This window comes from Pipra filicauda, unplaced genomic scaffold (assembly GCF_003945595.2).
Source record: "Pipra filicauda isolate LSUMZ 115617 unplaced genomic scaffold, ASM394559v2 scaffold524_size386432_pilon, whole genome shotgun sequence".
Classification (NCBI taxonomy): domain Eukaryota; kingdom Metazoa; phylum Chordata; class Aves; order Passeriformes; family Pipridae; genus Pipra; species Pipra filicauda.
This window is the reverse complement of record NW_024104670.1, coordinates 80656-108032: the sequence shown is the minus strand read 5'-3', so window position 1 is coordinate 108032 and position 27377 is coordinate 80656. Positions and strand designations below refer to the sequence as shown.

At 48.6% G+C, this 27377-nt stretch overlaps 3 protein-coding genes across 4 annotated transcripts; all 3 read left to right on the top strand.

Annotated features, from left to right (window-relative positions):
* The first annotated feature begins 4766 nt into the window (after positions 1–4766).
* Positions 4767–9185, top strand: HOXB9 (homeobox B9). Its single transcript, XM_027737639.2, has 2 exons — positions 4767–5274; positions 8685–9185. Exons 1-2 carry the CDS (start codon positions 4767–4769, stop codon positions 8918–8920), a joined length of 744 nt encoding a protein of 247 aa, XP_027593440.1. The 3' UTR covers positions 8921–9185.
* Positions 9186–18204: 9019 nt separating this feature from the next.
* On the top strand, positions 18205–19925 carry HOXB8 (homeobox B8). Of its 2 annotated transcripts, none has more exons than XM_027737641.2 (2): positions 18205–18641; positions 19429–19925. In XM_027737641.2, exons 1-2 carry the CDS (start codon positions 18221–18223, stop codon positions 19731–19733), a joined length of 726 nt encoding a protein of 241 aa, XP_027593442.1. In that variant the 5' UTR covers positions 18205–18220; the 3' UTR covers positions 19734–19925. The 2 variants fall into 2 exon arrangements, with proteins under 2 accessions (XP_027593442.1, XP_027593441.1); XM_027737640.2 differs by having other exon boundaries at positions 18221–18641; positions 19426–19925.
* A 2183-nt stretch (positions 19926–22108) lies between these two features.
* HOXB7 (homeobox B7) lies at positions 22109–26206 on the top strand. The gene is made up of 2 exons (XM_027737642.2): positions 22109–22630; positions 25426–26206. Exons 1-2 carry the CDS (start codon positions 22228–22230, stop codon positions 25677–25679), a joined length of 657 nt encoding a protein of 218 aa, XP_027593443.1. The 5' UTR covers positions 22109–22227; the 3' UTR covers positions 25680–26206.
* Positions 26207–27377: the final 1171 nt, after the last annotated feature.

Genomic DNA, 27377 nt, shown 5'->3' with positions numbered 1-27377 from the left:
AATTCCCCCCCTCCTCCTCCTCCCTCCCTCCCCACTTACGGATTTTTAACAGACGGCAGCATTCAAACCGAGAGCCAGCACAGGAAATGGCAAAGGTAGATCCTTCGGCTTTTAGGCTCCAGAAACTTATTTCACCTTTTTTTCCTTTTTTTTTTTTTTCTTTTTTTTTTTCTTTTTTTTTTTTTTTCCTGTAGGTTTTACTCTTCAGGGGGGAATTTTTGTTGCCCTTTCGTGCGTTCGGAGGGGTTTCCATGACTGAAGTTTCTTTCATAACCTCTCAGACCTGCCCTAAAATGTATCGTTCATAAATTACGTTTTGAGATTTTGCTCCTTAAAAAAAAAAAAAAAAAAAAAAAAAAAAAAAAAAAAAAAAAAAAAAAAAGCCATTCCCTTGTTGTGATTATCAGTATTATTATTATTATATTGTAATGTTTTATATCACCAAAAATAAACGCTCAACCCTTTGAAGGCTGAGTTATCAGAATCTGGTCTCCAGACCCTCCATAGCCGTGAAGTTCACTCTCAGCTTTTATCCTGCCTTAGCTTATCCTTATCGGCTTCCAAACCTAAACTGGGGAAGAAAATATCCCTAAAATATCCCTAAAGTCGTGCAGGTTCCACCCCGACGCCGTGTCGGCCTCTGGGGGTAAAGATCCTGCTGGAATCCCCCCAATCCTGCCCCGTCTGGGGGGAAAGCCCCGCACCCCCAAATCTCCCCCACCTTCTCCATCTCAGTGACAAAGAGGCAAAAGCGGCTGGAAGAAGTCACCAGTTCTAATAAATTATAACAAAAAGCCTCGAAAAAGTGGTTAAATGTGTTTCCGGTAAGAAATGGACCATCCGGTCTTTTTCTTTCTTAAGCCCCAAACTTATAAATCAGTAAAAAGCGACGATTGCACAGACTTAAAATCTGCATATTTCAAAAATATTGTGTGTTTGGTTGCTTTCAGCTCAGAAACGCCGACCCGAGGAGTGATTTGTAAAGATGGATTTTGGCAGTTGTGCGTTTCAAAACACTGCTCGGAAAATATTCCTCCTCTCCACAAACAATAAAGATTATTTATAAACACTACCCGAGCTCAGAAGCTTCTGGTTCTCCACTGCAGGCTGACAATGCTCTGAGTTTTTCCTCCCAGCCAGACACACTTGGCGCTGATTCTGCAAGCAGGAAAAAGTTTTCACTTCGAATTTTATTTTGAATAACTCTTTCCACTTCCTCTTCCCTTTACACGCCACAACAACCCCATATCTACAATGAATCTCGTTCTCAAACCCAGCAAAACTCGCATATCCTGCCTCCTCTCTTCCAAGGATTCAGACTTTTGGACTCTGCTCCTTGAGTTTTCCTTCTCCCAGTTGTGTTGGTTTTTTTGTTTTTACAGACGGAAGAGTTTTTTATTTAATTTCTGGTGGGCTTTAATTAAGGATTTAAAACCCAAACGCCTCTGGAATGTCACCCGGAGCAGGCAGCGCTGCACGACGTGGTCTCCAAGCGAGCAGACCTGGGATGAAGCTGTAATTTGCCTTAAGCCCCTCTCAGAAAAGGCCACAAAGAGATGAGCGATGGGGAGATGCATAAAAAATAAACTCTTGAACAAACGGAAACCTCCAGAGGAGCGAAAGCAAATGGGTTTTGCAGATCTTCTTGTGAGGTTTCCATTCACCAGGGATCTGAAACCCCTTGGTTTCTGCCTCACAGCCACGCTCCTGAGAGTCTTCTTGGTTTAAATTTATATACTACAGAAAATTATATACTCACATGCTGACATAGTTCATCGTTATTTATAGGAGGCGCACCAGGATTTTTTTTTTCCCAGGAATATATTTATTACAGGTAAGACACGGCCAATCTATCTGGCGAACAGAGAACAGGTGTTTTGCTTCAATTAACGTTCAATAATTTCATCTCTCCTTATTCAACACCCTGCTACCAACACGGCTGTTTATCCATCACTTGTATAAACACATTTCCATGCGCCAGGCGAGTTTCGTCTCCACAACACACTTAAATCAGCCCTTTCCTCTCCCGAGCTCTCATAACATTTGCGGAGTCCCTCCGAATCTCCTGTGGACCGGCCTGAATTTTAAAAAATCATTTCTGAAAGGCAATAAAGCCGAGAAATATGACAGCGCGAGCTCCCGGCTCGTATTTCACGCCTGGTGACACAGGGGCTCTGCCTTTCAAAACCTCACCAACTCTCGGGGAAGTTTAAAGAAGGGAGCGGGGGAAAAAAAAAAAAAAAAAGGACGTAGAAATGTGGAAAGTTGGAAAAATGAGGAATTCCCCCCTCGTTTCACACGAGCCCCGTTTGGGGGAGAGGCACCGGAGGGAGCAGCGCCCCTGCCCCGCTCTGCTCGCTGCTGGGGGATCCCTCTGCCCGCTCCAGCTCCGGGGAGTCATTCTGGGGAGTCATTTTGGATGAAACCCCCCCGGAAAGGAGAGCAGAGTTGGCAGGGCAGCGGGAAGGACTCACAGGACTCACCTGGTGACATCTCCCCACGGGTGGCTTGGCAAGATCTCAACCCCGAGGCTGGAGAGGGGTCCCCAAACTCTGCCCAACCCTCACCTTGGCTGGAGCCCGGGACGGAACCTCCTCGTCCAGCTCAGGGAGGGCTCGGAGCTGCCGGGGGGGGGCTCGCGGTGTCCAGACAGTTGCAAAAATTCGAATTAAATCTGACCTCCGGCATTGAGCTCCGGCTCTCCTTGCCCATCATCCCGACCCTCTGGATTTTTTTTTGTTTTAAAATGAAAATGGACAACTTCCTAATTGTGCCTCATTTAGAGGAGCCCCGGTCCCGGGCGTGGGGGAAACGCGTCCCTCCGTCGGGCTGCAGGGCAGATGCTCCTGGAAAAGCCCCGGTTATAGGAATAAAGGGAAATCTCGGGCTTTGGATGGAGGTTTTTAATCGCCTTCATCATCCTCCAGCACCAGTGAAACACCTCTGGCAGCGATTTCCCACCTCCGCTCTGTGCAGGCACAGACACTCGCACGGACACTCACACGGACACGGGGAAACGCGAAATAGGTTTTTCCTTCATCCCAGGCGGTTATTGGCACCCCCTCACTGTTATTATTAGCCTGTTAATACAGATTTCCCACCTCTGTACACCTCAGGAAGGATTCGCGATGATTTATCATTCCTAGAAATCTCTTTGCCCTTCACTTCAAATATCCTTCGGTGTTGTGGGGTGAGAGGGAGCAGGACGGAGGGGCAATAGATTAAAAGAGGCAAATTGATCCGGACTGTTACGGCTGAAGTCCAGAGAAACACTTTTGCCGTGCTCACGGGGAGCACCTTTTCCTTAACCAACATTTACGGCGCCATCGGAGCGTCTCGCAATAAAGGGATTTATCATCAGAACTTGGGAGAACCGAGCCCGTTTCCCCGCGTCGCTGGGGCTGGAGCCGCCCCGAGCTCGAAGCCCCGCGTCCATCACGAGGGGAAAATCCCCAAACCGCCAGGTTTTGGGAAACACGCGGAAAAGGCGCGCGAGGCGGGGGTGGTGTTGGACACGCACACGGGGGTGAGGTGCCAGGGGGGCACGGGCGCTGCGAACGCGAGGGATTCCTCCTTCGCCCCCTTTCTGTTCCACAGGCTATAAATTCAGGGCTATAAAAATCAAAGAAAGCTAATGTAAGTTTTATTAAACTATTTAAGCATCGCGAGTTTAAGGCGTTCTGTGACAAAGCCGGATCAGTGGTGCACTGTATTTTACTGGCCTTGTAAAGTTAAATGAAGGCTTCTGATTTCAGCCATGTGGGGAACTATTTTAGCTCCAGCAAAGCGACCCCGACGATGCCGCCAAACATGCGAACATATGTTCATAGGCAGAGATATTTTTAATATATTTATATATATATATATCTGTAAGCACGAAGCCGAAGGCAGGCGTTGGATGCACGCAGGGCTCGCAGCTCGGCAGCTCCCTGGACAAAGTTGCGACGGCACCTCCACGCCAGTGGCGTTTTGAATTTCATATTTACCCACATTATTTTACCGTGTTAACGATCCATTTTCCCCCATCCCAGATGGTTAATTATTTATAACGCCCTCCCCAGCACTCCTGCTACCTAGAGCCATCTTTCCGCTTTGCAAAAAACGCATATATGTGTGTATTTATGCGCGCGTGTGACTGTAATGAATGTATATGAAATCACGCGAGGAGGGGGGGTGGGGGGTGGTTTGTACTTATTCTCTGTTTTTCCCTATCGTGCTCCGGAGCCCGAGTGGCAAAGAACAGCTTTTATCTCTATTCCCCCATGGTCGTTATTAAAGGCGAAGCGAGCCCATCAGCATCTTTCTTTAAAAGAAAAAAAAAAAAAAGAACCCCCCCCTCCTCCCCCTTTCGGACCCCAGCCCATAATATTGCAGGAGCAAACCTAGGAAGGGAGATATTTAGGAATATCAGCCCCGGCTTTGACCATTCGGTGGCCTTTTTTTTTTTTTTTTTTTTTCGAAAACTCCTGACGTTTTGCAACATTGCATAAACATAAAACAATCCATCCTTGATATGGAATGCAAGGGCGGATGACAGCGCAGCGCAGCCCCCTCGGCTTCGATTGATTTACGCCGAGACTGACGCTTTATCAGGCACACGAAAAAAGTTTGACCAATCATTTCGCTGGGAGCTCACAACACAGCAGCCCAACTGTACTTTGTTGGCTGGGAAGTTGGAGAAGGGGGTAGAGTACAAATCTAGATCTGTCCTATATATGTTTTTTTTTTTTCCCTTCACTGAACCGTGCTTTGTATGATGTCTGAGAATGTCCATTTCTGGGACTCTTAGCAATTATTATGTCGACTCCATTATAAGTCATGAGAGCGAAGACTCGCCTTCAGCTAAATTTTCGTCTGGGCAATATTCGAGTTCCAGGCAAGCTGGGCACAATGAGCATCTAGAATTCCCCTCCTGTAGTTTTCAGCCAAAACCTCCAGTTTTCAGCGCCTCCTGGACTCCTTTGAATCCACATTCTTCTGGTACCCTTCCTGCCGTCTACCATCCATATATTCAACATCAAAGCGTCCCATCTGAGAGCAGGTACCTCCGGAGCTGGCTGGATCCAGTACCCAGGGCAGAGAACCTCCCCGGGCAGGGATCTGTTAAGGCAGAGCCGCTGCTGGGCCGTCCCGGGGATGTCCATAAACAGGGAACACAGGAGTACAATTTAGAAACTTCTGCTGCAAGGGAAGGGATCGTTTCCAATCAAAGGCCCAGCTTCGAGGACAATAAAGTTTGTGAAGGAAGCGAAGACAAAGACAGGACAGATCAAAGTAAGTTATAAAAGTGAGGAAGTAAACAGTATAAAAGCTGGAGGAGGTGCAATAAAAGGGGACAATGCTGCGTAAAGTTTAAAATCGGGGCTTAAAGAAAAGTCTCGGCTTTGCTGATGCCAACCTAAGGGGAGAGGTGGGGAGGGGAGAGGGGTGGCATTGTCTCTGCCGGGAAATAAAAATAAAAATAAAAATGAGAGTCGTCTCTGGGCTTAAACGGAGTCCAGAGCGGACAAAAGCCGGAGCGAGTCACCCTCTTTCCTCCAGAGCGCTGGCTCCGGCAGCAGAGACGCTTTAGTAAGCGGGAGGAAAGGCGCGGGTGCGGGAGCTGGGAAGGGACGGGAAGGGACGGGGGGAGCCGGGGAGTGCTGGGGAGAAGGGAGAGGGGGAGAAGGGGGGAAAAGAGGCGAAATCGCCGAGGAAAAGTTCCCGTGTGCGGGGGGGAAGCGAAGAGCAGCGGGGGCTTTGCCGTGCCCGGCGCATCCTCCCGGCGGGCGCGGGGCCACCGCGCTCCCTCCGCGGCTCCTGCCGGGCTCTGCTGCCCCTGCCCGGCGTTCGTTCCTCGCGCTGGCTCGTTCGTTTGTGCTTTTAATCGTTCGTTTATTAAACGCGACGATATTCCGGGTATGACTATTTCAAAAGCGCGCTACTTCCTCGTTAAAAAAAAAAAAAAAAAAAAAAAAAAAAAAAAAAAAAAAAGAAGGGGGGGCGCTTCCAACTTAATTAGCTTTTATATCAGCTTTTATTTGTGATGTAGCCAGATTGGGGAAACGCTTAAACTTCAGCACTCGCTTTTTCGGCGAGTTGGTTCGTCTTTTGCCCGTTGAAATACAGAAAAAGACTCGTTCGCCTTGAAAATATTTAATAATACCCTCAGCAACGCGATTAATCGCGCTATTATTAATACTAACGATAATAACAGCGTTGCTAAGGATAACAATGCGTTCGAGTGAGGAAGAATCGGTATCTGCACCTCGTGCCTGCCCGGCTGGTACCTGGTTTGCAGCTGGAAGGTGAAGCCCGGGCAGGAGGAGAGAGGGAAACTTGGCTTCGCCCTCCCAGTAAAAAATATTTCGCAGGGAAAGCCGAACTTTTCCCGACTGGCAGAGCAGGAGCCCCCGCCGAGGGTGGAACTCCTCGGAGCAGGGGACGCCCTGACATCCTCCTTCCCTTTGAAGCAACCTCTGTTTTCTTTTCACTCGGCGTGGAACAGCCACGGAGTTTTTGCCGTGGCAACCACAGAATATTCTGGCCCCCGTGATTTCCTCCCCTCCTTGTGCAGGATATTACGGTGACATTTTTTTCTCTTTCCTCTCGTTTAACTCGCGCACAGACACACTCACACACACACACTCACACACTCACACAAAAAGAAAGTCCTGTTCTATTGTGCTGGGCAGAGATCCAGAACAAACTGCAACCGTGAGGTGAATGATTGGAGGGAATTAAACCTCCAGGTCCTGTGCTCAATGTCCCTGAAATTGAAAATAGAAAAATCTTGTCCAAGAAGATGTTATTAAGTTATAAGCGAGTGCAGGGACCCGCGCGAAGAGGATGCTGTGTGGTTTCCATGGCGTGCGGTTACGGCGCATATTTTGTTTTAAATAATAGTTTAATTTGGGCTGATGGTGAGAGCCTGCCAGGGTTGGAAGACGAAGCTGTTTTGCAGAAAGTCCTCCCTCCGATTTCCCTGACTCTTTCCATTTTTGAAAGTATTTCTTCATAATGGATCTCTGCCCTGTGTATGGCGCAGGAATCTCTTCAATTATTTGCTGGATTTTAAGGAAAGGACGTGCCAGAACCGCTTCCCATTCGCTTTCCTGTTTAGGGATTTGTGTCTAGTGAGTAGATAAAGCAACGCTGGCATTTAAAATGTATTTTAACGATCCAAAATATGACCAAAAAAAATAAACCCAAACCGAATAAAAACCTGTTATGAAGCACGGCCCTCCATCGCCATTAAAGGATGGGTAGCAGGATTAACAGTATCAATTATTAACAGCTTTCTTCCTCTTTAATATTTAATTCTGCATATTAGATCAAGTCAATTACATTAAGGAAATAGCCGTGCAAATTTGTAAGAGGCAGTACTTACAGGGCAAGATTAACCGGATTATTTTTTAAAAAATATTCAATATATTTCATTTTACGTGGAGGAAACGTTGCAATGGCGTGTGTGTGCGTGTGTGTATTTATAATGGTCCATTTAATTGGTGTAAAGGTTTATGGCTTCAGTCATAATTTCAGAGGAGGCAAAGGAAATAAAATAGAAATACGCGGTGTGTCCATAACCCTTCGTTTTACCCTTTCCCGCCTCTCAGTCACCCAACGGGCAGCCGATATTTGCATGTGATTAGTAAACGTTCCATTATTTACCCTAAACCCACTTCACCTCTGGGTGCGACCTTCGCCACTCTGCTGTCTGCGGGGGTGGCTTTGGCCCCCAAATGTTGGGTTTTTCCCCCCCTTCCTCGGACGGACTAATCCCTGGAATGTCCTCTCGGCGAGATTCCCACGGCACTTCTCCCACCCGCGAGCGTGACGGGCGGCCTTTATTTATTTTCTGGCTGCCTTTCCAGCCCTGCAAATGTCCGTGGCTCGGGGTGACGCTGTCCAGATCTCCGGCAGCCGCGTCCCTGCACCCTCAGAGGATGTTTATTGGATCGAGACCCGTTTTGGTGTTTTTTTTTTTTTTTTTTTTTTTTTGCCACAAAGCAGAAAAAAAAAAAAAAAAAAAGGGCAGGATTTATAGGATTTATGAAAGGTTCCTCCAGCCCTCCTCTCTCTCTCTCTCTCTCTCTCTCTCTCTGCCCTTTTCCGTGCGCGGCGCGTCCGTAGAAGTAAATCTATGAGTAAATCTATGGACACGTGGGGAAAACGCGCCTCGGAAAAAAAAAAAAAAAACCAAACCAGAGATATATGTAATTTTCGCCTGGGTTTCTTTGTAGCCGACGCGCAGATGGGGCGCTCTGACAGCCTGGGAGGGGATGGGGGTGTTCACCTGGCACGGAGGGACCTGCGGGAAAGCGCGGGGGGGGTAAAAACTCTGGCACGTGTGAGCCCAAACATCCGTGTGAGCCCAAACATCCGTGTGAGCCCGGACACGGGTGGGCACGGGCAGGGTGGGCACGGGCAGGGTGGGCACAGACACCGCTCTGAGCTCACACAACGCGCCCCCGAGTGCCCCCCAGACTCGGGAGGGCTGGGGTGCCTGTGGGACTCAGGGATCGGGCCCCCCACCATCTGTGCCGGCCCCGAGGATTCCAAATGATTTTCCTGCGGGCTCTCCCCCCTCCCGAGCCGCGCATATGCGTGTGTGTATAATCTTAATATTTGATGGCGTGATTAAAACCTTCTGAGAAACACTCGGGGGCCGCGTGGTATTGATCTTGCTGCTGCTTTTCTTTCAGCCAACCCAGCTGCCAGCTGGCTGCACGCCCGCTCCTCCCGGAAAAAACGATGCCCTTACACCAAATACCAGACCCTGGAACTAGAGAAGGAGTTTTTATTCAATATGTACCTGACGAGGGACCGTAGACACGAAGTGGCCAGACTCCTCAACCTGAGTGAGAGACAAGTCAAAATCTGGTTTCAGAACCGAAGGATGAAAATGAAGAAAATGAACAAGGAGCAGGGCAAGGAATGAAAAAAAGCAAAAAAGCAGCACCCCCACCCCCCCAGCCCCTTTCCCCCTGTCCCAGGCTCCGCGGCAGCTCAACCCCCCTGTAGCGCTGCCAAATCCCCCCGAAACGAGGGAGAACACCCCCCCTCCCCCGTTTCCCATCTCCACCTTTGCATGCGAGATGTTGCTTATTATTCTTTCTTTCTTATTTTTTTATTTTTGAATCTTCTTAGCGCTGCCACTTAGGAGGCAACTTAGCCAGAACTGCAGCTCCTTTTCGGGGACACACGCTGGGTTTTGTTTCTCTTTTCTTGTTTTCTTTTTCTCTTTTTTTTTTTTTTCCTTTCCACCCCCTCCTCTCTTTTCCTCTCCCCGCGGTGTTAACACAGCACAGGCTCCTGTTGGAGCAGCAGCTTTCCCTGCTCGCGTTTTCTCCATGGAAAACACAACCGGCCACCAAAAAAAAACCCAACCCCACGCCGGCCCAAACCCCCAGCAAAGCTCGCTGTCTTTCTTTCTGCACGCGAGGCCAACGATGCCCTGGAAAACAGGCGCTCACCCCACTCACACTCACACGCCGAGCTGGCCGAGCAACCAGACGATTTAATTAAACCACTCGCAGGACAGACACATTCGTAAGACTCGCCTTTAATTGCACCCAACAAATCATTTGCAATTCGCCAACTTTATCCCGGGGTAGCCGGTTAATGACAGCCCCAACTCCCAACTGGGGTTTCCCCCCCTTCCGTCCTCCGCCCTCCTCCCCCTCTCCCCTCCCCGTTATTTTTTTACTTTTTTAGCTCGTTTGATTCTGCGGGATTTTTGTTCCAATCGTGCCGTGGCAGAAATGTGACTTTGACCTGAAAGTTTAGTGGGATCTTTGCAGGCGAACCCTCCTCCTCTGGTAGTTTTATACTGGGGCACTTGGAAGAAGAGAAAAGACGGGGAGGGAGGCGAGCGAGAGTGTGCGGGGGGCACTCTCAGAGCCGCATTGTAAATTATTTAGGAGAAAAAGGGGCGGAAGAACCCCTGCCAACTTATCCCTAACTTTTAGAGAAGAGGAAGAATGGGATTTTTTCTAGTTAAAAAAAAAAAAAAAACCAACTACCTTAGTAGAGCTATCAGGGAGGGGACGGTTGTGTTCTTAGCGCTAGATATTTATAATTTATTGTGAATTGACTTTTCCTAAAGCAGTAGGGCTGTTGCAGAGATAAAGTGCCAACCCCAGCCTGTGCGTTATTCCTTCCCCCTCCCGTTCGCTGAGTCGCTTTTAATACTTGAATGTCGCTGGGGTTTTGCTGGGGTTGGGGTTGGGGCTTTTTTGAGCCCCCGGCGTGTTTTCCCGCTGCCCCCCTGATGCCCCCGCTCCCCTCCGGGCCCCGGTGCCACTCCCGGGGCCTCCCCGAGGAAGGAACCTCGTCCCACGGGTGGCACCGGGGGATGCGGCGGCTCCTCCGACTGCCTCCCCCCCTCCCTAATCCTCGTCCTGAGCCCCGAGAGGAGCAAATCCGGCCCTCGGCGGGCTCGTGTCCTGCGGCCGGAGCCGATTCCCCGTCGGACGGAGCCGCTGCGGGTCCCTCCAGCCCGCCCGGGCGGGACTTGGGTGCCCTTTATCTCTGTAAGACTTAACTTTGTTTTGGGAAGGGAGGGGGGAGGGAGGGAGGGCCGGGTTCGGGGGGGTTAGTTCCAGTCGCTGATATGGTGGGTGTTGTAAACCGTGTTCGTGCTCGTGTTTCTGTGAGTGTTGGAGCTCGTTTTCTGTTTCTACTGTGGCTTTTGAAGTATGCGAAGAGTTCTGCAGTTGATAGTGGACGGAAAAAATATCGAAATAAACCTCTGTCGTTTTCTTCGTGTGCAACTTTTGTATATTTAGCTGCCGGGAGGCTTTCTAGGAACAAGGCGAGTGTGAGGTGGCTTGTTTTAATGGGGCGAGGGGAGGAGAAAAAAATAGAGAAAAAGAGACATTTTTTCAGCCGTGTATCTGAAGGACCCAGCGCAAATCCGTTTGCAGAAGTGACTTGTGTATCCTCAGAGTCAGGTTTGGCGAGACCACTTTTATCTGCTGAGCAGCGGCTGCTCTGGGAAGGAGCGATAGGCAGATTGGCGTTTTTTTGGAAAGTGTTCCTGCTTCTTTTTTTTTTCCTCCCCCCCTCCCTCCGCGATCCAGAGATAAGAATCGAGTGGCTGCGCCTCTGAAATTTCCACCGCTTCAAATCCTCTTAAGGGGGTAAAAAAAAAAACCACCCCAACGAAACCTTCCCCTGGACAAGAAACCAGAGCTTAAGTGTTTAAGACCATCCCTCAGAAAGTTGTTTGAGTTTTAGTGTGGTTTTTGTTTTGTTTTTTTTTTTAATGCCTAGACTTTCTGGTGTAAAACTTTCCGTGGTGAAGTGGCTCCTTGGGGGCTTCAAAATTTAACTGTTCTCTTGCCGGAGGGACTTCGGTGTAACCAAACTTCGCTCCGCGGCCCGAAACTAAATTAAGAAAAGCTGTTCCGGAGACATTTTGAGCCGCGGAAGTTGGTGGCAGCGGGATGGTTCCCCTAAATGGGGATTTATTAAAAGAAAGAAAGAAAGAAAGAAAGAAAGAAAGAGAAGAGAGATAGTGGGTCGAAAAACAACGTTTCAGCTGCGTTTAAGCTGGGCAAAAAAAATTCAGTTTTGTTTGATTCTTCCCAAGGATGGAGGAATTTCAGCTCTGAGTTGGTTCGTTCCTCGTATCTCGAGCTGAGTATGGACTTGCCTAAACCCTCGTTGCTATATTTTTCAGAAGCTTTTCCGTGAGTTAATTGATGTTTTGCAACCCATCGGCCACCAGGACTTAGAAAGGTTTTTTTCCCTTTTCCTTAGAATTGTGGTAAAGAGCGGATATTTTTAAGATGACGATATAAGGTTCTTTTAAAATAGAATTTAAAATGTTAGCTCATTTTATTAGGAAATATGCTTACTTTAAAAAAAAAAAAATGTTGGGAAAAAAAAAATTGTCTTCTGTAGCATCAGCCCGGATGTATTTTCCAGAGATGTTTAATGCTCCAGAATAAAAATCGATTTTAGAACAACAGCTCCTATATGTCATTGTGTTCTACTGCTTCATCTAAAGCCTCAGAAATATTTGCGTTGTGTTTTCCTGCTCGTTAAGTGTGTTCCGAGGATTCTTTTTTTGCTTACGTTTAAAAAAAAAAAAAAAGGAAAGTCCAGAGGAAATGGAAATAATTCCCCTCTGGAGCAGCAAGTGTTTCCTTGGTCCCGCACAGACTCGCTGCTTTCCCAGTTCTTTTTATTCTGACGATTATTTTATGGTTAAATGGGAGATCGGGACTCTCCGGTCCCGTTTCTCGGGGCTCGCTCGTTTGTTTGCCTGTTTGGTTTTGAGGGTTTAATCCTCGCGGCCCCACACCGGCCTTTGGGGACGGGGAGGGGACAAAGCGGGTTTTGCTTCCTTTGCTTTTATTCCCCAGGAAAAACTTTCCTGGAGAAAAACGCGAACCCCGAACCAAAGAGCGGGGACCCCCCGGAGAAAAACCCGAACCAAAGAGGGGGAACCCCCCGGAGAAAAACCCGAACCAAAGAGCGGGAACCCCCCGGAGAAAAACCCGAACCAAAGAGCGGGAACCCCCCGCCCGCTCTCCCCTCCTGGCATCGCCTCGGCTCCCACACGCGGGGCCTTTTTCCGGGGGGGGCTCGACCAGCGGTTCCTGCAATTCCGTCCCTGAATTCGTCTGACTTTCTATTGCTCGTGGAGAAATACAAGTGCTTGGAAAGTGCTTCTATCCCTATATTTAAAAAAAAACCCCAACCCCAAACCCCAACCCAACCCCGAGAGCTGCTCAGCCCTGCAGGAAGCAGGTAGTGACAAATATAACCGAGGGTCCCTTCCCACTAATTTTTAACATAATGGGCGCTCTAAAGGGCAATATTTCACTTCTTTTTTTTTTTTTCCCTTTAAAAAAAATCCTTTCTTTTGGGGCAGCTCTGAAAAGAAAACAAAAGAAGAAGAAGAAGAGAGATATTTGGAGCTTACAGAGGGAAGGGAGAGAAAGGGAAGTAACTTGTCATAAAAAAAGGAAAATTCAGTGCAGTGTGCTGCAATAAAAGAATATGACCGCTATAAAACTTTATAGGGTATAAATTTCTGAAGGTTAAGGAACTAAACGGCTGTAAAGGAAACAGTGCAAGAAAACTTTCAGGAACTCCTAAATTACTCCAACGACTTGGGAATGTGGGGAAACCCAACGTGTAAATGCTTTTGCTTCTGCTTCGCTCACAAAGTTCTCCTCTTCTTCTTTTATTCTTTTTTTTTTTCCCCACTAAGGGAGGGGGTAGTTAAAAAATAAGGGGGGGGGGAGAGAAAAGGTGGGGAGGGACTTTTGCTAATTTATTCTTCTCTTGCAGATGCCGTGAAAATCCAGCGCTCGGGATGATTCCCTTTGTTCTTTATTATTATTATTATTATTATTATTATTATTCCTTATTATTATTATTCTTTTTTTTCCCTTTTTTTTCCCCCCTTTTTTCTTTTTTATTTTTTTTCCTTTAAAGCAATTCCAGGCGACCAGAATTCCAAACCACGCACACCAACACCCCCCCCACGCCCACGGGCACCCCCCTCACCCACTCACACCCTTCGAGGTTCTGGCGAGACGTCTGGGCTGGGGAAGGTTTTTATGAGTTTACAGCCCCGGCCCTTCTCTCTCCCTCCCTCCTCCGGCAGCAGAATGACCAATTGTTTAGTCTCGGAATTTGAAACAATAGCGGTTTTCAAAAGCGAACCCGCTTCGCCTCTTTTTTTTATTGCCGCAATGGTGAAGCTTTAAAAAAAAAAATCACACACACACAAAAAAAAATAAAAAAAAAATAAACCACAAAAAAAATTCCAGCGCTGTGAGGACAAAAAACTCTAATTTTTTTTTTTTTTTAGCTGTTTTTTTATCCTCTTTTTTTTTTTTGGTTTTTTTTTGGTTTTACCTCCCCGGGTCTGAGCGGGACGCCCCCTCACTCCCCCCCCAGCCCCCTCCCGGTTTCTTTTCCCTGGATTTTCCCTGGATTCCCTGCAATGCCGGTGGAGGACGCGAGGTGGCGGCCTTGCTCCACGTTAGACGGCGCGTCCCCCCCCGCGCTCCTCCGCGGAAAACACCTTGATTGCGTGGATAAAACACCCCCGTCCCCCCCTCCCGCCCTAAAACACACGCTTAATTACAGCCCCTTTTATACCTGACATCTCTTTTCCTCCGCCCGGCTCGATTATGCCAGGTTTAAAAAAAAAATAATAATAATTAAAAAAAAAAAATTAAAAATACTGCCTGGGAGGCGGCGAGAGGTGGGACTGCTTGGAATATTCATTTAGAGAGGGGGATAAAAAAAAAACAAACACACATCGGGGTTTTTTGTCTTTCGTGGCGGTGGGAGGGAGGGTTAATTATCCCAAACCCCCCAAGATTTACGTTGGCACGGCCGAAAAAGAGGGTGGCTCAAAGATTTTGGGGAGAAAGGGACTCACAGAATCAGGGGGGGGTTTCCCCCTCCCGGCTCTTCCCCTTTGCCGTCAGGATGATCTCTGCTTTCTGGGCTCTGTGCTTTATGTGTTTTATAATCCCACAGATATAATCCCACAGATATAATCCCATATATCGACCGAAAAAATACCCCCCACCCCACAAAAGCAGAGCAGCCCCTTTTTCGAAGTTCAACGGGCCATTTTTGGCACATTTTGCTCCTTCTTTTGGCGACGCTGCTGCTCTTTGCTCAAGACCTTCACTTAATAGGTTTAGAAATATTTTTGAAGGCTACAAACCAGTAAATTAACCCGAAATGCTTTTAACCAGCACGGTTTGGGATGCACACAAATACATCACTGAGGCAGCAGCAATAATGGCAACTTTTAACTCCATTTACTTCACTTTTATTTTGGCCTTTTTTTTTTCTTCGAAATTGCGGGAGAAAAAGAAAATATAATTATTCAGGCGTTCTAATCCTTCGGCCACAAATGGGGTCGGAAGGAACGGGGGTAATAATTTCAATGGGGTTTTTTTTCTCCGATTGTGGCGAGAGGGTGTTTTCTGACTCGATGTTTCTCCGAAGTTCCATCAGAAAAACCCTCCCGTTCCTCCATAAACTGCGTTCTGGGGGGAGAACGGAACAATTTAAACCGATGCAAACGAACCGGGAGGCGAGAGGTTGGTGCGAGAGGCAAAGTTTCGGCATCTCCAGACTCTGTTTAAACGCTATAAAATGAAATACGAAAGGTAAAGAGAAAGGGAAATTAAGGAAAATCTCGCCCTCGTGCATTCAGCAAAAGGCAGAGCAGTGAAAACTTCAGGAAAGGATTTGGGGTTCTTTTTTATTATTATTATTATTATTATTTTAATTTTTTTATTTTTTTTTTTTTAATCCTATGAATTCCTAATAAATCTTTGCTCCGCTGGGTATTTATAAATTATCTCTGGCGGACACGCACCCACGCTCACACCCATCCCCGCTCGCTTTTTCCTCGGAATAGAAACATTTTCCTTTCATCGGGACCCCGAGTCCGGTGCGGGGGATGATTTAAGATCAGCCATTGATTTCTGGGGCATCGCTGAGTTCCCATCGCCCCGCCACCCCCAAATTCCACCGCGCTTGATAAAAATGGGAACTTCCAAGCCCAACTTCGCTGCCCGCCCGCCCGGCTCCTGCAGGAACGGCAATTCCTGCCATTTCTCGCTTTACAAACTTCACTGGATGAGCTCGCGGCTGTAAATACCCGCGGAAGAAGAAACTTCTTTTCTAAAATTACTTCGGTCGATTCAGTTGTTGGTTTTTGGTTGGGTTGTTGTTTTGTTTTTTTGGTGGTTTTTTTTCCCCTTGAATATTCCAGCATCCCCACGCCGGAGCTGCAGAGCTCTATTTACTTCTGTGCACCATTCCGGGGCTTTTTATGTGCAAAGATGAAACCCAAATCTGCTCAATCGACAATAAAAGTGTTGGGAAAAATAAAATGTTAACTTGTCTTTTAGGGGGGAGAAAGCCTTAATTATACCACTGCAAGTACTCCAACAACAATAATTACTTGAAAAGGCTCTTAGACTCGGCTGAAATTATCCCTACACAAAATAAAGGAAACGTATTTACTTAAATTATTTCTCTAAGGATGGTTTTAAAGTTTTATTCCGTTACTATCTTTGTTTTCTTTCCTTCTCTTTCTTCCTGCCTTTCTTCATTCCCTGCCTATTCCCACTCTTGATTTTAGTGGATTTTTATTTTTTTCCCCCAAAGCCTTGGCAAGACAGACTGACCGAAGCATCCCAACTTTTTTTCCTCTTTTTCCATGTCGTGGAGGTCGAAAATTGTCCCTCAGCTGAAGGCGGGGAGGAGCAGAACCCCCTTTAATTCACCTTTCTCCGGGCAAAACCCGCGCAGAGGGATGCGATGGGAAAGCAGCAGAAACCTACCCAGGGCAAAAGGGTGGAAAAGGGGGGGGGGAATTGAAAATAGAGGTTTAAAAGAGTGTCTTTAACTCGTCTTGGAGGTGGAAGGGTTGGAGAACAGGGGCTTGGAGGGGCGTCCTGGGGGTTGAGAGGCTGGGGCAGCGCTGGGCTGGGGAGGGCTTGGAGTCGTTATTAACTGAAATACGCCTCGGTAATATTTGCTGACTGCGATAAATGAATTTGAAAATCTACCCCCTGTGTGTTTAGGCGGCGGAAAATTGCAGCGTTGGCATCTTCGGGGTAAGTTTGCACCGTTGTTACCAAATGCCAATAAAACAGAAAGCCTCTCTCTCCTCTCTCTCCTCTCTCTCTCCCCCATCCCCCCCTTCCCCCCGGTTTTCACCGGCAAGGACGGGGCGAAATAAAGAAAGAACTGGAAGTTCTCGGGGAGGGGGGAGCGGGGAGCGGCCACCGGCGAGGTTCTGGGCGGGAGGTGATAAGCGACAGCAGACTTTGAGTTCCCGATCGTCCCCAACCGCATCTTGAGCGAGTCCTCGGCGGGGGAGGAGGAGGAGGAGGAGGAGGAGGAGGAAGGCAGGGAAAGGGGCTGCGGGAAGAGCCACGAAAAGTCAATGTTATATATGAAAAACTATAATCATTTTAATTCAATATTGACACCCCGACATCTCGCCGTAATGCGGACGGGTCCAATCGAAACCTCTGCTTTATGGCGGTGGAGGAACGAACTCGTAAAATCCTAACGGCTTTTATGTAGTGCGGTATAAACAACAACAACATCCCCGGCTTTATGGCGTTTTATAGTTTGTTAAACAGTTTACAGCCTTTTTTGGGGCTATTACAAATGCAATTCCCTTCATGTGATAGTTAAACCTTTATCAATAATAAGGAAATTGATCATTAAAATGTTAAATATGACTACCTCGTTTGTTTTAAAATATGTTTAGGGTAAGAAGCTGTATGATTTGATAACTTGTATTAAAATACCAATTACATTTATAGGACCTTTTAAAACTGGTAGCAATTAAATCGTGTTCTTTTACAGTTTTCCAAAGCGACCCTGACATTTAAAAAGGCTAAAACTGCCTCGTTAAAATTTCGAAATTAACGACTGCGAGCGCTTCTCTTTAATTTTCCAACACTCCCCAAAAATCAATCTTTTGGGTGGTCTAGGTACGTGATTTGTTGTGAGGCGAGCGATATCTCATTAATGTAGGTAGTTAAACATATTTAATCCGTATATTCACCCCACCTCCTTCTCCCTTCCCCTCTCACTCCCTCTCTCTCTCCCTCTCTCTCTCTCTCTCTCTCTCTCTCTCTCTCTCTCGCTCCCTCTCCCTCTCTCGCTCCCCCTCGCTTGCTTTTCCTTCTTTATTCTCTCACACTCTTCCTTTCACAATCATGCGGTGCAGAGTCCGTGTGGAGTAAGGAGAAGCCAATAGGATGAGGTTTTGGTAATAGATGCAAATGATCATGAAAAGACACTGCAAAATATGAAACAACTCATTTGCGCTGAAGTAAATCACTGAAAACTGTTTATGAACTGGCATCTCTTCTTGGAAATGTAAAGCGAGAACTCTTTAAGTGGCGATTTTTTTTTTTTTTTTTTTTTAGGGGTGGGGGGGAGGAAAGAATTCAATATCATGCAGGCTTAGAGTTTTGATTATATCCTCCTTTTATATTCCTGGAAATCACAAACTGTCGTTGCTTAGCATCTTAGCGCTTTCTTTTTTTGCTAATAGATTCCCGTGGTCTGCTTTTGGTTGGCTTCTCTTTTTGTTGTTTGGGTTGGTTTTTTTTTTTTTTCCCCTTTTTTTTTTTTTTTCCCTTTTTTTTTTTTTTTTTATATAAATATTTTTTCTTCCTTCCTCCTCCAAACCCGACCGTCTCTTATTTAAATTAAAATGAGCTCTTATTTCGTCAACTCACTCTTCTCCAAGTACAAAACCGGGGACTCCCTGCGCCCCAACTACTATGACTGTGGGTTCGCTCAGGATCTCGGGGGCAGACCCACCGTGGTGTACGGCCCCAGCACGGGGGGCACCTTCCAGCACCCCACCCAAATCCAGGAGTTCTACCACGGAGCGTCCTCGCTCTCCAGCTCCCCTTACCAACAGAATCCCTGCGCCGTGGCGTGCCATGGGGACCCCGGCAACTTCTATGGCTACGACCCCTTGCAAAGGCAGAGCCTCTTCAGCGCCCAGGAGTCGGACCTGGTGCAGTACACGGACTGCAAGCTCGCTGCCAGCGGCCTCGGGGAGGAGGCGGAGAGCGCCGAGCAAAGCCCTTCTCCGACCCAGCTTTTCCCTTGGATGCGACCGCAAGGTGAGGCGAGATGGAAAAGGACGGCGAGGAGGCATTTCCTGAGCCCGCAAAGTCGCCCCCTCGCTTTTCTTTCTTGCCCCTCTCGGTCGCTCGCTTTTCTTTCGCTGCCTTTTTCTTTCCCCGCTGACTGTATTTTACTGCTTTATGGGGGTAAACTTTTGCACTTGTAAATTGCTTTATAGTTTAATTACCCTGAAGGAGACCTTTTCTTCTGGGGGCTGAGCGAGCCGGGCTTTCTGTGGAAGGAAGCGTCCTTAAAGTTTATGGCACTTTTATAGCCTTAAAAAGCCCCTTCATTTTTGCTTTGCGTTTGATTTGGGATCTCGCCGGTGCTGCCGGTTCTCCCGGGGCCGCGGCTATTTATTTATTTTTATTTTATTTAGGGCCTGTTGGGGGTTTTTTTTCTCTCTTTCGCGGGGGTCCCGAAGTGCCGGAGCGTGTTGTTGTTGTGGTGCTCGGGGTAATAATCAGTGTGCAAGTGCAGCCTGCTCGGGGTGGGCTGGTGGGTGACCCCCCCTCCCCTCCCTTTCTCCGCCACCATCGCCCCTTTCCTTTATAACCATCTTCCCTTTGAAAATATCCTCCAGGAGCCTTTCCCTCGCCCTCTTTGCTTCCTGCCTTTGCTCCTGCCAGTCCTTTCTTCCTTCCCCCTCCCCGCCCGCGTGTGTGAGTGTGTGGGAGCGGGTGGGAGCCCGAGTGTGCCTATTCCCGAGCCTGGTTTATGTATCTCTCAACCTCCTTCTCTCTCCTTCCCCTCTCCCACCCAACCTTTGCAATCCCCCAGCAGCCGCTGGACGGAGGAGGGGGAGGCAAACCTACAGCCGCTACCAGACGCTGGAACTGGAGAAGGAATTTCTATTTAATCCCTACCTGACCCGCAAACGGAGGATCGAGGTCTCGCATGCCCTGGGATTGACAGAAAGGCAGGTCAAAATCTGGTTCCAGAACAGGAGGATGAAATGGAAAAAGGAAAACAACAAAGACAAGTTTCCCAGCAGCAAATGCGAGCAGGAAGAACTGGAAAAACAGAAAATGGAAAGAGCCCAGGAGGTGGACGAGGAAGGGGAAGCACAGAAGGCGGACAAGAAATAAAAGGATTTTTAAGGACTGAAAGGCAAGCGCTGCTGGGGTGGCAGAGCCCCCGAGCCCCACGTTAATGGCAGTTAATGTAAGGGAGGGGTGGGGAAAAAAAAAAACAACAATGCATAGAAAAGAGAAAGGAAAAAAAAAACCCTTTTATTGCTGTAAAACAATATAGCTGTAAGCACCACTTTCCTGATTATCCTTTGATACAATGAACAGTATGCAAAAGTGATCGGGAGCTCTCTCCTGCCTTTTGCCAGTTATTAACTAGTGGTAGTGTAACGCAATAGCTTATGTAAAACATGACTGTGAAATCTTCTCTCTCTCTCTCTCTGTCTTTCTCTCTGTCTCTCTCTCTTCTTTCCTGGGGGGTGGGTTGGTTAACGTAGCTTTCAATGCTAGAGGAGTTACGTGAAATTACGTTCGTGTTTTTTTTTTTTTTTTTTTTTTTTTGAAATTTGATTTTTCTTTTCCTTTTCCACCTTTTTGGTTGTGGTTTATCTGTATGTGCCGGAGGTAGCTACTGAAACAAACATCCCAACAACATGAAACTGCCTATTTATGCTCTAGTTATCTCTCTCTTTCTCTCTCTCTTCCTCTCGTTGCTTTCCCTGCTGTTCTTTTCCTTGGTTCGTTTTTTTTTTTTTCTTTTTTTTTTTTCCCCAATTTTTAAATGTCTCTTCCAAAAAAGGGAAAAAAAAAGAAAAAAATACCAGAAAAAAAAAGCGTTTTTCTCTCCTTTAGTTAGCATGCGCACAGTGAAGCAAGTTGTAAAGTGATCTTTAGGTTAACTGTGAAAAAGAATGTATACTGTATACGTGAATTACTTTATTGGGGGAACTAATGATATATTTTGTTGTTCTTTCATCACTTTGTTCTATTGTCTAAACCTGGAAGCGGCGGAAGAAAGTTACAATAAAGTTTACAAGCGAGAATTCCGTGACATCATTCTTTTACCCCGCTCCGTTTCCTCCAGGACCACTTCGATAGAAAGGAAATAAAAGTCAATTGTGTCGGAGCCGCGGCCGTGGCCATCAAAGACCTCCTTTGCCCGGAGAGCTGCCGGCGGGCCGGGGGCTGCGGGCCCGGCCGGAGCCGGGGCTGGGCCCGGGGAGCTGCTGCCTGCGAGCCGCGGGCGAGGGGAGGAGGGGGTCGGGGCAACTGCCATGGCTCCTGCTCCTGTTGTTGTTCCCAACAGCTCCCGGCTGCTGACAGCTCGGCAGGCTGGGTGGAAATCCTTCCTCGAGAGGTAACGTGGCTTGGTTTGCTTCGTGGGTTCTGGTTTTCTCTTCTTTTCCCCTTTCCCTTCCCTCCTTTCCCCGTCTCTCCGGGCCCTCCCCGCTGCCCCCGCCAGACGCAGCCCAGCTCTGGGTCCCCTTTCCTTTCCTTTCCTTTCCTCCCACTCATCTCGCCGTAAAAAGAACCCACATTGTCAGTGGCGCAGCTGAGCCGTTCTCTGCTCCTTCGCCTCTCGGCCGGAGAGGAGCGCGGGGATGCACATAACCTTGGGAGAGGAGAACCGGCGCAAGCCCCAGATGCACATCCACCATTGTCTGCTTTTCCTGCCTGGAAACCTTTTCTTTCGGCACATCCCCCTCCCCTTTAAAAAAAAAAACAGAACACCACAACAAACCCGAGGCAGATCCCATTTTGGAAGGTCTCTCTGCTTCTCCAGCAGAAAGCAAATCAGCCAGCTGGGAAGGTTTGACTTCTGCCTGTAATTGAGCCCCGCAGAACCGCTGACACGCCAAACAAGGGATCTGGGCACTCTTTATTTTTCGCCACAAGAAAAGCAAATGCCAGCTCAATACGGAGCTCAAAGCCTGTGGCACTGGAATAAATTAGATATAGAGCTGAATGGCATTTGGGGAGGGGGGAACAGAAGCCTGAAACTATTAGGTATCAATGAGACATTTGTCTTTTTTTTTTTTTTTTTTTTTTTTTTTGGGGGGGGGAGCGAGGGTCAAGGGGGGAGAGGAGGGAATTATGTACAGTCTCGTGAAAAACTAGCTCGGAGCCGAGGAAATGGTGCGAAGGAGGGAATTTTAGACGGGATCAATAAAGGGATAAATAGAGCTCCCTTCCTTTTCCTCCAGCAGAGAGAGACCGAGAGGGAGTCGCTGTTTTATCAGCAACGTGCTTTTTTTAACCCCCTCCCCTTTTTTTTCCTCTCTCTTTCTCCCCTCGGTCTGAGCTGAAAACTGATTACAGGTTGCTTATCGACTCCAGCACAATTTCACCCCTTCCAGCATAGATCTTGGAGGGTTTTATATCGCATCAATTATTTATCATATTTTATAAATCCAGCCGCACAGTCTCGTGCCCCCGAGGAGGGGGCGGGCGGCGATTGGCGCCGCAGCAGCCACGTGCCCGCGCGTCACAAGGGCCGGGAGGAAAAAGGCTCCTTTTTGGTGTAAATCTGGACTCTAATTCCGTAATATATCACGGTACCTCGTAAAACCGACACTAAAACGTCCCGACCTACAAATCACCCGGCCAAATTATGAGTTCATTGTATTATGCGAATGCTTTATTTTCTAAATATCAAGCCGCAAGTTCGGTTTTCCCATCCGGAGTCTTCCCCGAGCAAACTTCTTGCGCTTTCGCCTCCAACACCCAGCGAGCGGGGTATGGGGCCGGATCCACGCCTCCCTTCGCCGCCTCCATGCCCGGGCTCTACTCCAGTGGCAGCGCCGTGCACCCCCAGCCCCCCGGCATGTACTCCTCGGGGTACGGCCTGGAGCCCGGCTCCTTCAACATGCACTGTGCCCCTTTCGAGCAAAACCTTTCCATGATGTGCCCCGGAGACGCCTCCAAGCAGAACTGCAGCAAAACGGACCAGAGGGACTCAGATTTGCAGAGCGACAGCAGCAACTTCCGCATCTACCCCTGGATGAGGAGCACAGGTAAGCCCCGGCCTCCCGAAAGAAAAGGAGCGCGGGGTCGGGGAAGGGGGGTTAGGGGGTGGGGGGAGTGTAAATTATTCCATGGCGTGCGCGGGGGGGGGGCGGAGGGGGAGGTGGGAATTGTCCCCAACTCCTTTCATGACGTTTCACTGAAAACGCATCTTCAAAAGAGAGAGGCAGAGAAGCGACCACACCACCCCCCCTCCACCGCCACCCCCCCCCCCCCAGAAAGCCATCCTTTTAGCTTTAAATATTTATTGGTGCTGCCGGGGCCGTGTGTGTGCCGTGCAAAAGGCAGTTTGTCTCGGAGGGGACAGACGGAGCCGCAGAAATGATGGCCAGCCCCTTCTCCTCCGGTATTTACAGGATGGAGGTTGTGCTGCCCCCGCGTAGGTAGAGACGTGGGTTCTGGAGGGAACTGCTGATGGGGAGCGCTTGCAGGCTCGGTTTGTTTTCTGTTAGATGGCGAAACCTTCGCCCGCCGGCCCCTCACAGCGTCCCAAACACGGGGACTGAGCGCAGCCCTCAGAACCGGCAGCACATCGGCCCCTCCTCAGCCCAAAGCTCCGCTCCCGGGTCGGTGACACTCCGGCCGGAATCCGGAGGGATGGAGGGAGGGATGGAGGGATGGATAAGGGGGGGAGGGGCACGTTTAACTGTGTCCCCAAAACATCACACGTTGCGGAGGGCACTTTTGGGGACCTTGGGGTGCTCGGCGCGGCCCTGCTGGGGGGGCTGGAGGGTCCCCGGGGCCGGCCCACGCCGGGTCACGCTGCCCCCGCACACGGGTCTCAAACCCTCCGCCTTCAGTCACCGACGCGCTCCGTCTGAGGGTATTAATGTCAATTAACATTAAATAAATATCCATTTCCCTGGCCGGGAGCGGGCCCGGGGCGTCCCGGCTCCCCCCGGGCCCTCCTGCACTGGGCGCTCCGGGGCTGGACCGGAGCTCCGGGACACGTTTATCCCCCTGGGAACAGCCCGGGCCGTGTCCGAGCACACGCGTGGTGCTGTTTACACTCGTGTGATCCTCGGAAGGGGGGGGGAGAAAGGCGATGCTGTCCCGGCTGGGAGAGGGGGAGAAGGCGTGAGCTCATTTTCCAGCCGCCGGATTGCAACTTGAGAGCATCATCCCCTGCGAGCGAGACGCTCTCCACCGCCAAAAAAAATTCGGGAAAGGCCTTCTTAGGGGTGCGGGCCAGCCTCCCTGCGAGGCAGAGGCGAAAGAAAACAGCCGAGCAGCCAATGTGGAGCTGCTTCTAAAGGCAGGAGTTACCCTCACACTTATTTGGTGGTCAGTTCTTTCCATTACCTGCTCCATAATTCATCCTCTTTTACAGTTGATTTATCAAAGACCAAATATTTCTGGTCGTAAACACTTCACCTCTGCTTTTATCTGACTTTAGATTTAAGAAGCCCCCCCCTTGCTCACCCCTCTTTTAGCCCGTGACTCTGCGAGGATCAGCCCTGGAGATGGTTTGGAAAGGGGGCGAATGCTCGGAAAAGCCCTGGATGCTCCGGGATCTGCTGAGCCTAAAACCAGAAAAACCCGGCCTGGGTCGTAAAAGCGGGGTCCCCCCTCCCATCCCCCTTTCCCAGGGCTCCTCCATGCCCACTGTGCGATCCCGCTTGTGGAATTTCATCAGCGAGCAGAGATAGAGTTGTCATCCCTATTCAGCAGCAGTTTATGGCTCTTCCCTCGGCGGATTTTACAACCCGCATTCCACGACCTGCACAGTTTTACTTTACAGCTAGCCTGGCTATTTTGCCTTTTTTTTTTTTTCCCTCCTCTCCTTTTAATGACTGGATCTTTTCTTCTTTTAAAAAGAAAGAGGGCTGGGGTGGGGGGGAAAGAGGGGAGAAGAAGAAGAGGAGTCCGGTGGAATGTGTGGAGGAGAGGCCGAGGGTTGCTCACCATCCCCACTGCCCTGGGAAAGAACGTGTTCTGCTGCAGACACACACAACATTTACACGGAACACAGAGCCAGGATCACAAACACCATATTGTAGAATAATTTCCAATCAGACTCCAGGAAATGTCGGGTGGAGGGGAGAATCAGGAGCTGGGCCCTTTCCAAACCCCGCTCGCAGGCGGCTGGAGGGTGCTGGGGGGCCCGGGGTGAGTGTTGGGTCACTTCTCGTCTGCACACCCCCCAAAAAGAGCAGCCTGGGCGGGAGAAGCCTCTCTGAGAGCCCCAGAAGTCACCCCTGGGCCCAAAACATCCCCTGAAATGATTAAGACCATCACACACCTTCCAAGCAGGCATCCTGATGACAGCTTTAAGAGAGGACAAATAGTTGGATTGCTGTAGGTAGCAGATGTCTCTGTCGCTCTGCTCCACCGTATTTCTCTATTTATTCGCCAAGCATCCCGATTTTCTGGTGTCTAAGCTGAAATTAAAGCAGGAACTCAGAGTCTGACCGGGGATAGCAGGGCAGGAAACTTTCTGAACTTTGTTGTTCGCTCAGAGACGCGCACGGGCACACGTATAAAAAAAGCACTGCACGCTTTCCCAGGACGAAAGGAAGTTAAAGCTGGGGTGGTTTGGGGGGCTGAGGACACAGAAGGTGAGCTGGGAAAACCTCGAGCAGCAGGAGTTGACATTTCAAATAAAAAAGAAGGGCTGGCCCAGGTGGTGCAGCTCCTCCGAGGGTTTTGCCCCTCGTGGCACTGCAGGGGCTGGGTGGGCGCCAGGCTGCACCCAGAGACGAAAGCGAGAGAGCAGAGGGCACCGGCAGCCCCAAAACCATCTCCCCAACCCCCCGGCTGACCCCAATCTGCCTTTATTTCCCAGGCACCGACAGAAAACGCGGCCGCCAGACCTACACCAGGTACCAGACCCTGGAGCTGGAGAAGGAGTTCCACTACAACCGCTACCTGACCAGGAGGAGACGCATCGAGATCGCCCACGCGCTGTGTCTCACCGAGAGACAGATCAAAATCTGGTTCCAGAACAGGCGCATGAAGTGGAAAAAAGAGAATAAAACCGCCTGCTCCGGCTCCGGCGGCCAGGAAAAACCAGACGCGGAGGACGACGAGGAGGAATGAGAGGGGCGAGAGAGGTGGATGCAGAAACGTGGATGGAATCCCGGGCGGGAAGAAGAGGGCGCGAAACGCACGGGAAAAAAAAAAAAAAGACTATGTATAAAAATAGAGAAATGATAAGCGCATAAAGAATTCAAAACCCTAGGAGTGATACGTCGTGTTTCCTGACACTGAAAAAAATACTACCTATATTAAAGTCTTTTTTTTTTTTTTTGTACAATAGAATATCTACCTATTAAATGTGGCTTTAGAGTCAGAATAGACACATTTTTCTATGTGAGCCTTCCTCTAGTACCGGTAATTTGTAAATCTCCGTTTGTACTTCGCTGTGTACTTTTTTTTGGTAAAGAAGTAACGTGGTCGTGTTTTAGCACCTTTTTAATTTAGAAAATGTGACCTGAAAGCCTGAATGCAAATCACACTTAGCCTATATAGTCCTGTACAGAATATGGATTATTATTATCCCTTCTCCCTGTAACCTCTGTGGTTCTTTTCTCCTTGCTATGCTCTTTTGTCTGTGTATATTTTTACCTGGGTTCCTTCGTTGTTCAAGTCTCTAAGGGGGGGGAGGAAAAAAAAAAAAGAAAGATAAGAAAAGGAAAAAGAAGAGGAATTAATATCGTGCTACGTAAAATGTTGTATATCAAAGTAGCAAATTATTTAATGGCGACGCGTTGCTTTTTTTTATTATTATTATTATTATTATTTTCCTTGTCTGTGATTATCATTCTTCGAAATAAAACGGAAATCTCCAGTAATCCACCAAGGCGTTGGCTGCGTTCCCCTTTTCTTATTAAAGATAACACACGGGGGGTTGAAGTACCTTTTTTTCCCCCGTGCAAAATAAATGGGATAAAACATCCTTTTACCCCCATCTAGCCCCTAAATTTCAATCCTTTTCTTTGAGACGGACAACCCGTTCAAAATATTGGAGTTTTTTTCCCGTAGATTTGGCGAATATACCGAGAAATAACGGATATTCGGGGCTCTCGAAATGCGGGCTGGTCTCTTTTCTGTCCCTCCCTTGTGATTGCGCTGGTGCTGCTACTGAGAAAGGTAAGAGCGAAAAGGAGGAACGTAAAGAGCCCGGAATCAGCCCAAATAGCCTTTCCGCTCCTTATTTTAATTCTCTTCTTCTCGTAACTAATTTACAGAAAACCTGTTTTACCGCGCCTTCGGTAATTTTCTTTTTATTTTCCTTTTTTTTTTTTTTTTAAGGTTCTCCCTCCTCCCTTCAGCGGCTTTACTGCGGACCGCCACTCTTTTCATTAGCGCCAAATAACGTTTAGCATCAAAGCGCGCATAAAATAAATTAAAGCAATTAAACGCCGGGAGAGGGGGGGGGGGGGGGCGTAAAAAAAAAAAAAATCAACAACGCCAAACAAAAGGCGAGTAAATTGAGTAAATTTAAGCATCATCCGCCTCCTTCGCCCCCCCTCCCAGCGCTGTTTATTTACATCGCAGTAAGGACGCGGATCCTCCCGCGGAGGCTCCACGGAATTTACTCCATAAAAAAAGATGCCCGGGGAAGGGGGGGAATAAAAAAAAAGCGGCCGGCTCTGGAAGGACTTGGCGGTGGCAGCTTCCCACCTTCCCCCTTCCCTCCTTCCCTCCTTCCCCCTTCCCTCCTTCCCTCTCTGCTTTTTCGCCACCCACCCGCCCCGATGACTTCACGCCCCGAGTGAAGGCGCGTCCTCGGGC

Coding starts and splice junctions, on each gene's coding strand:
- HOXB9 (XM_027737639.2), top strand. CDS start 4,767: ATGTCCATTTCTGGGACTCTTAGCAATTATTATGTCGACTCCATTATA. Junction 5,275..8,684: donor CAAAGACAGGACAGATCAAA/GTAAGTTATAAA, acceptor CTTTTCTTTCAG/CCAACCCAGCTGCCAGCTGG.
- HOXB7 (XM_027737642.2), top strand. CDS start 22,228: ATGAGTTCATTGTATTATGCGAATGCTTTATTTTCTAAATATCAAGCC. Junction 22,631..25,425: donor CCCCTGGATGAGGAGCACAG/GTAAGCCCCGGC, acceptor TTTATTTCCCAG/GCACCGACAGAAAACGCGGC.
- HOXB8 (XM_027737640.2), top strand. CDS start 18,221: ATGAGCTCTTATTTCGTCAACTCACTCTTCTCCAAGTACAAAACCGGG. Junction 18,642..19,425: donor CCCTTGGATGCGACCGCAAG/GTGAGGCGAGAT, acceptor GCAATCCCCCAG/CAGCCGCTGGACGGAGGAGG.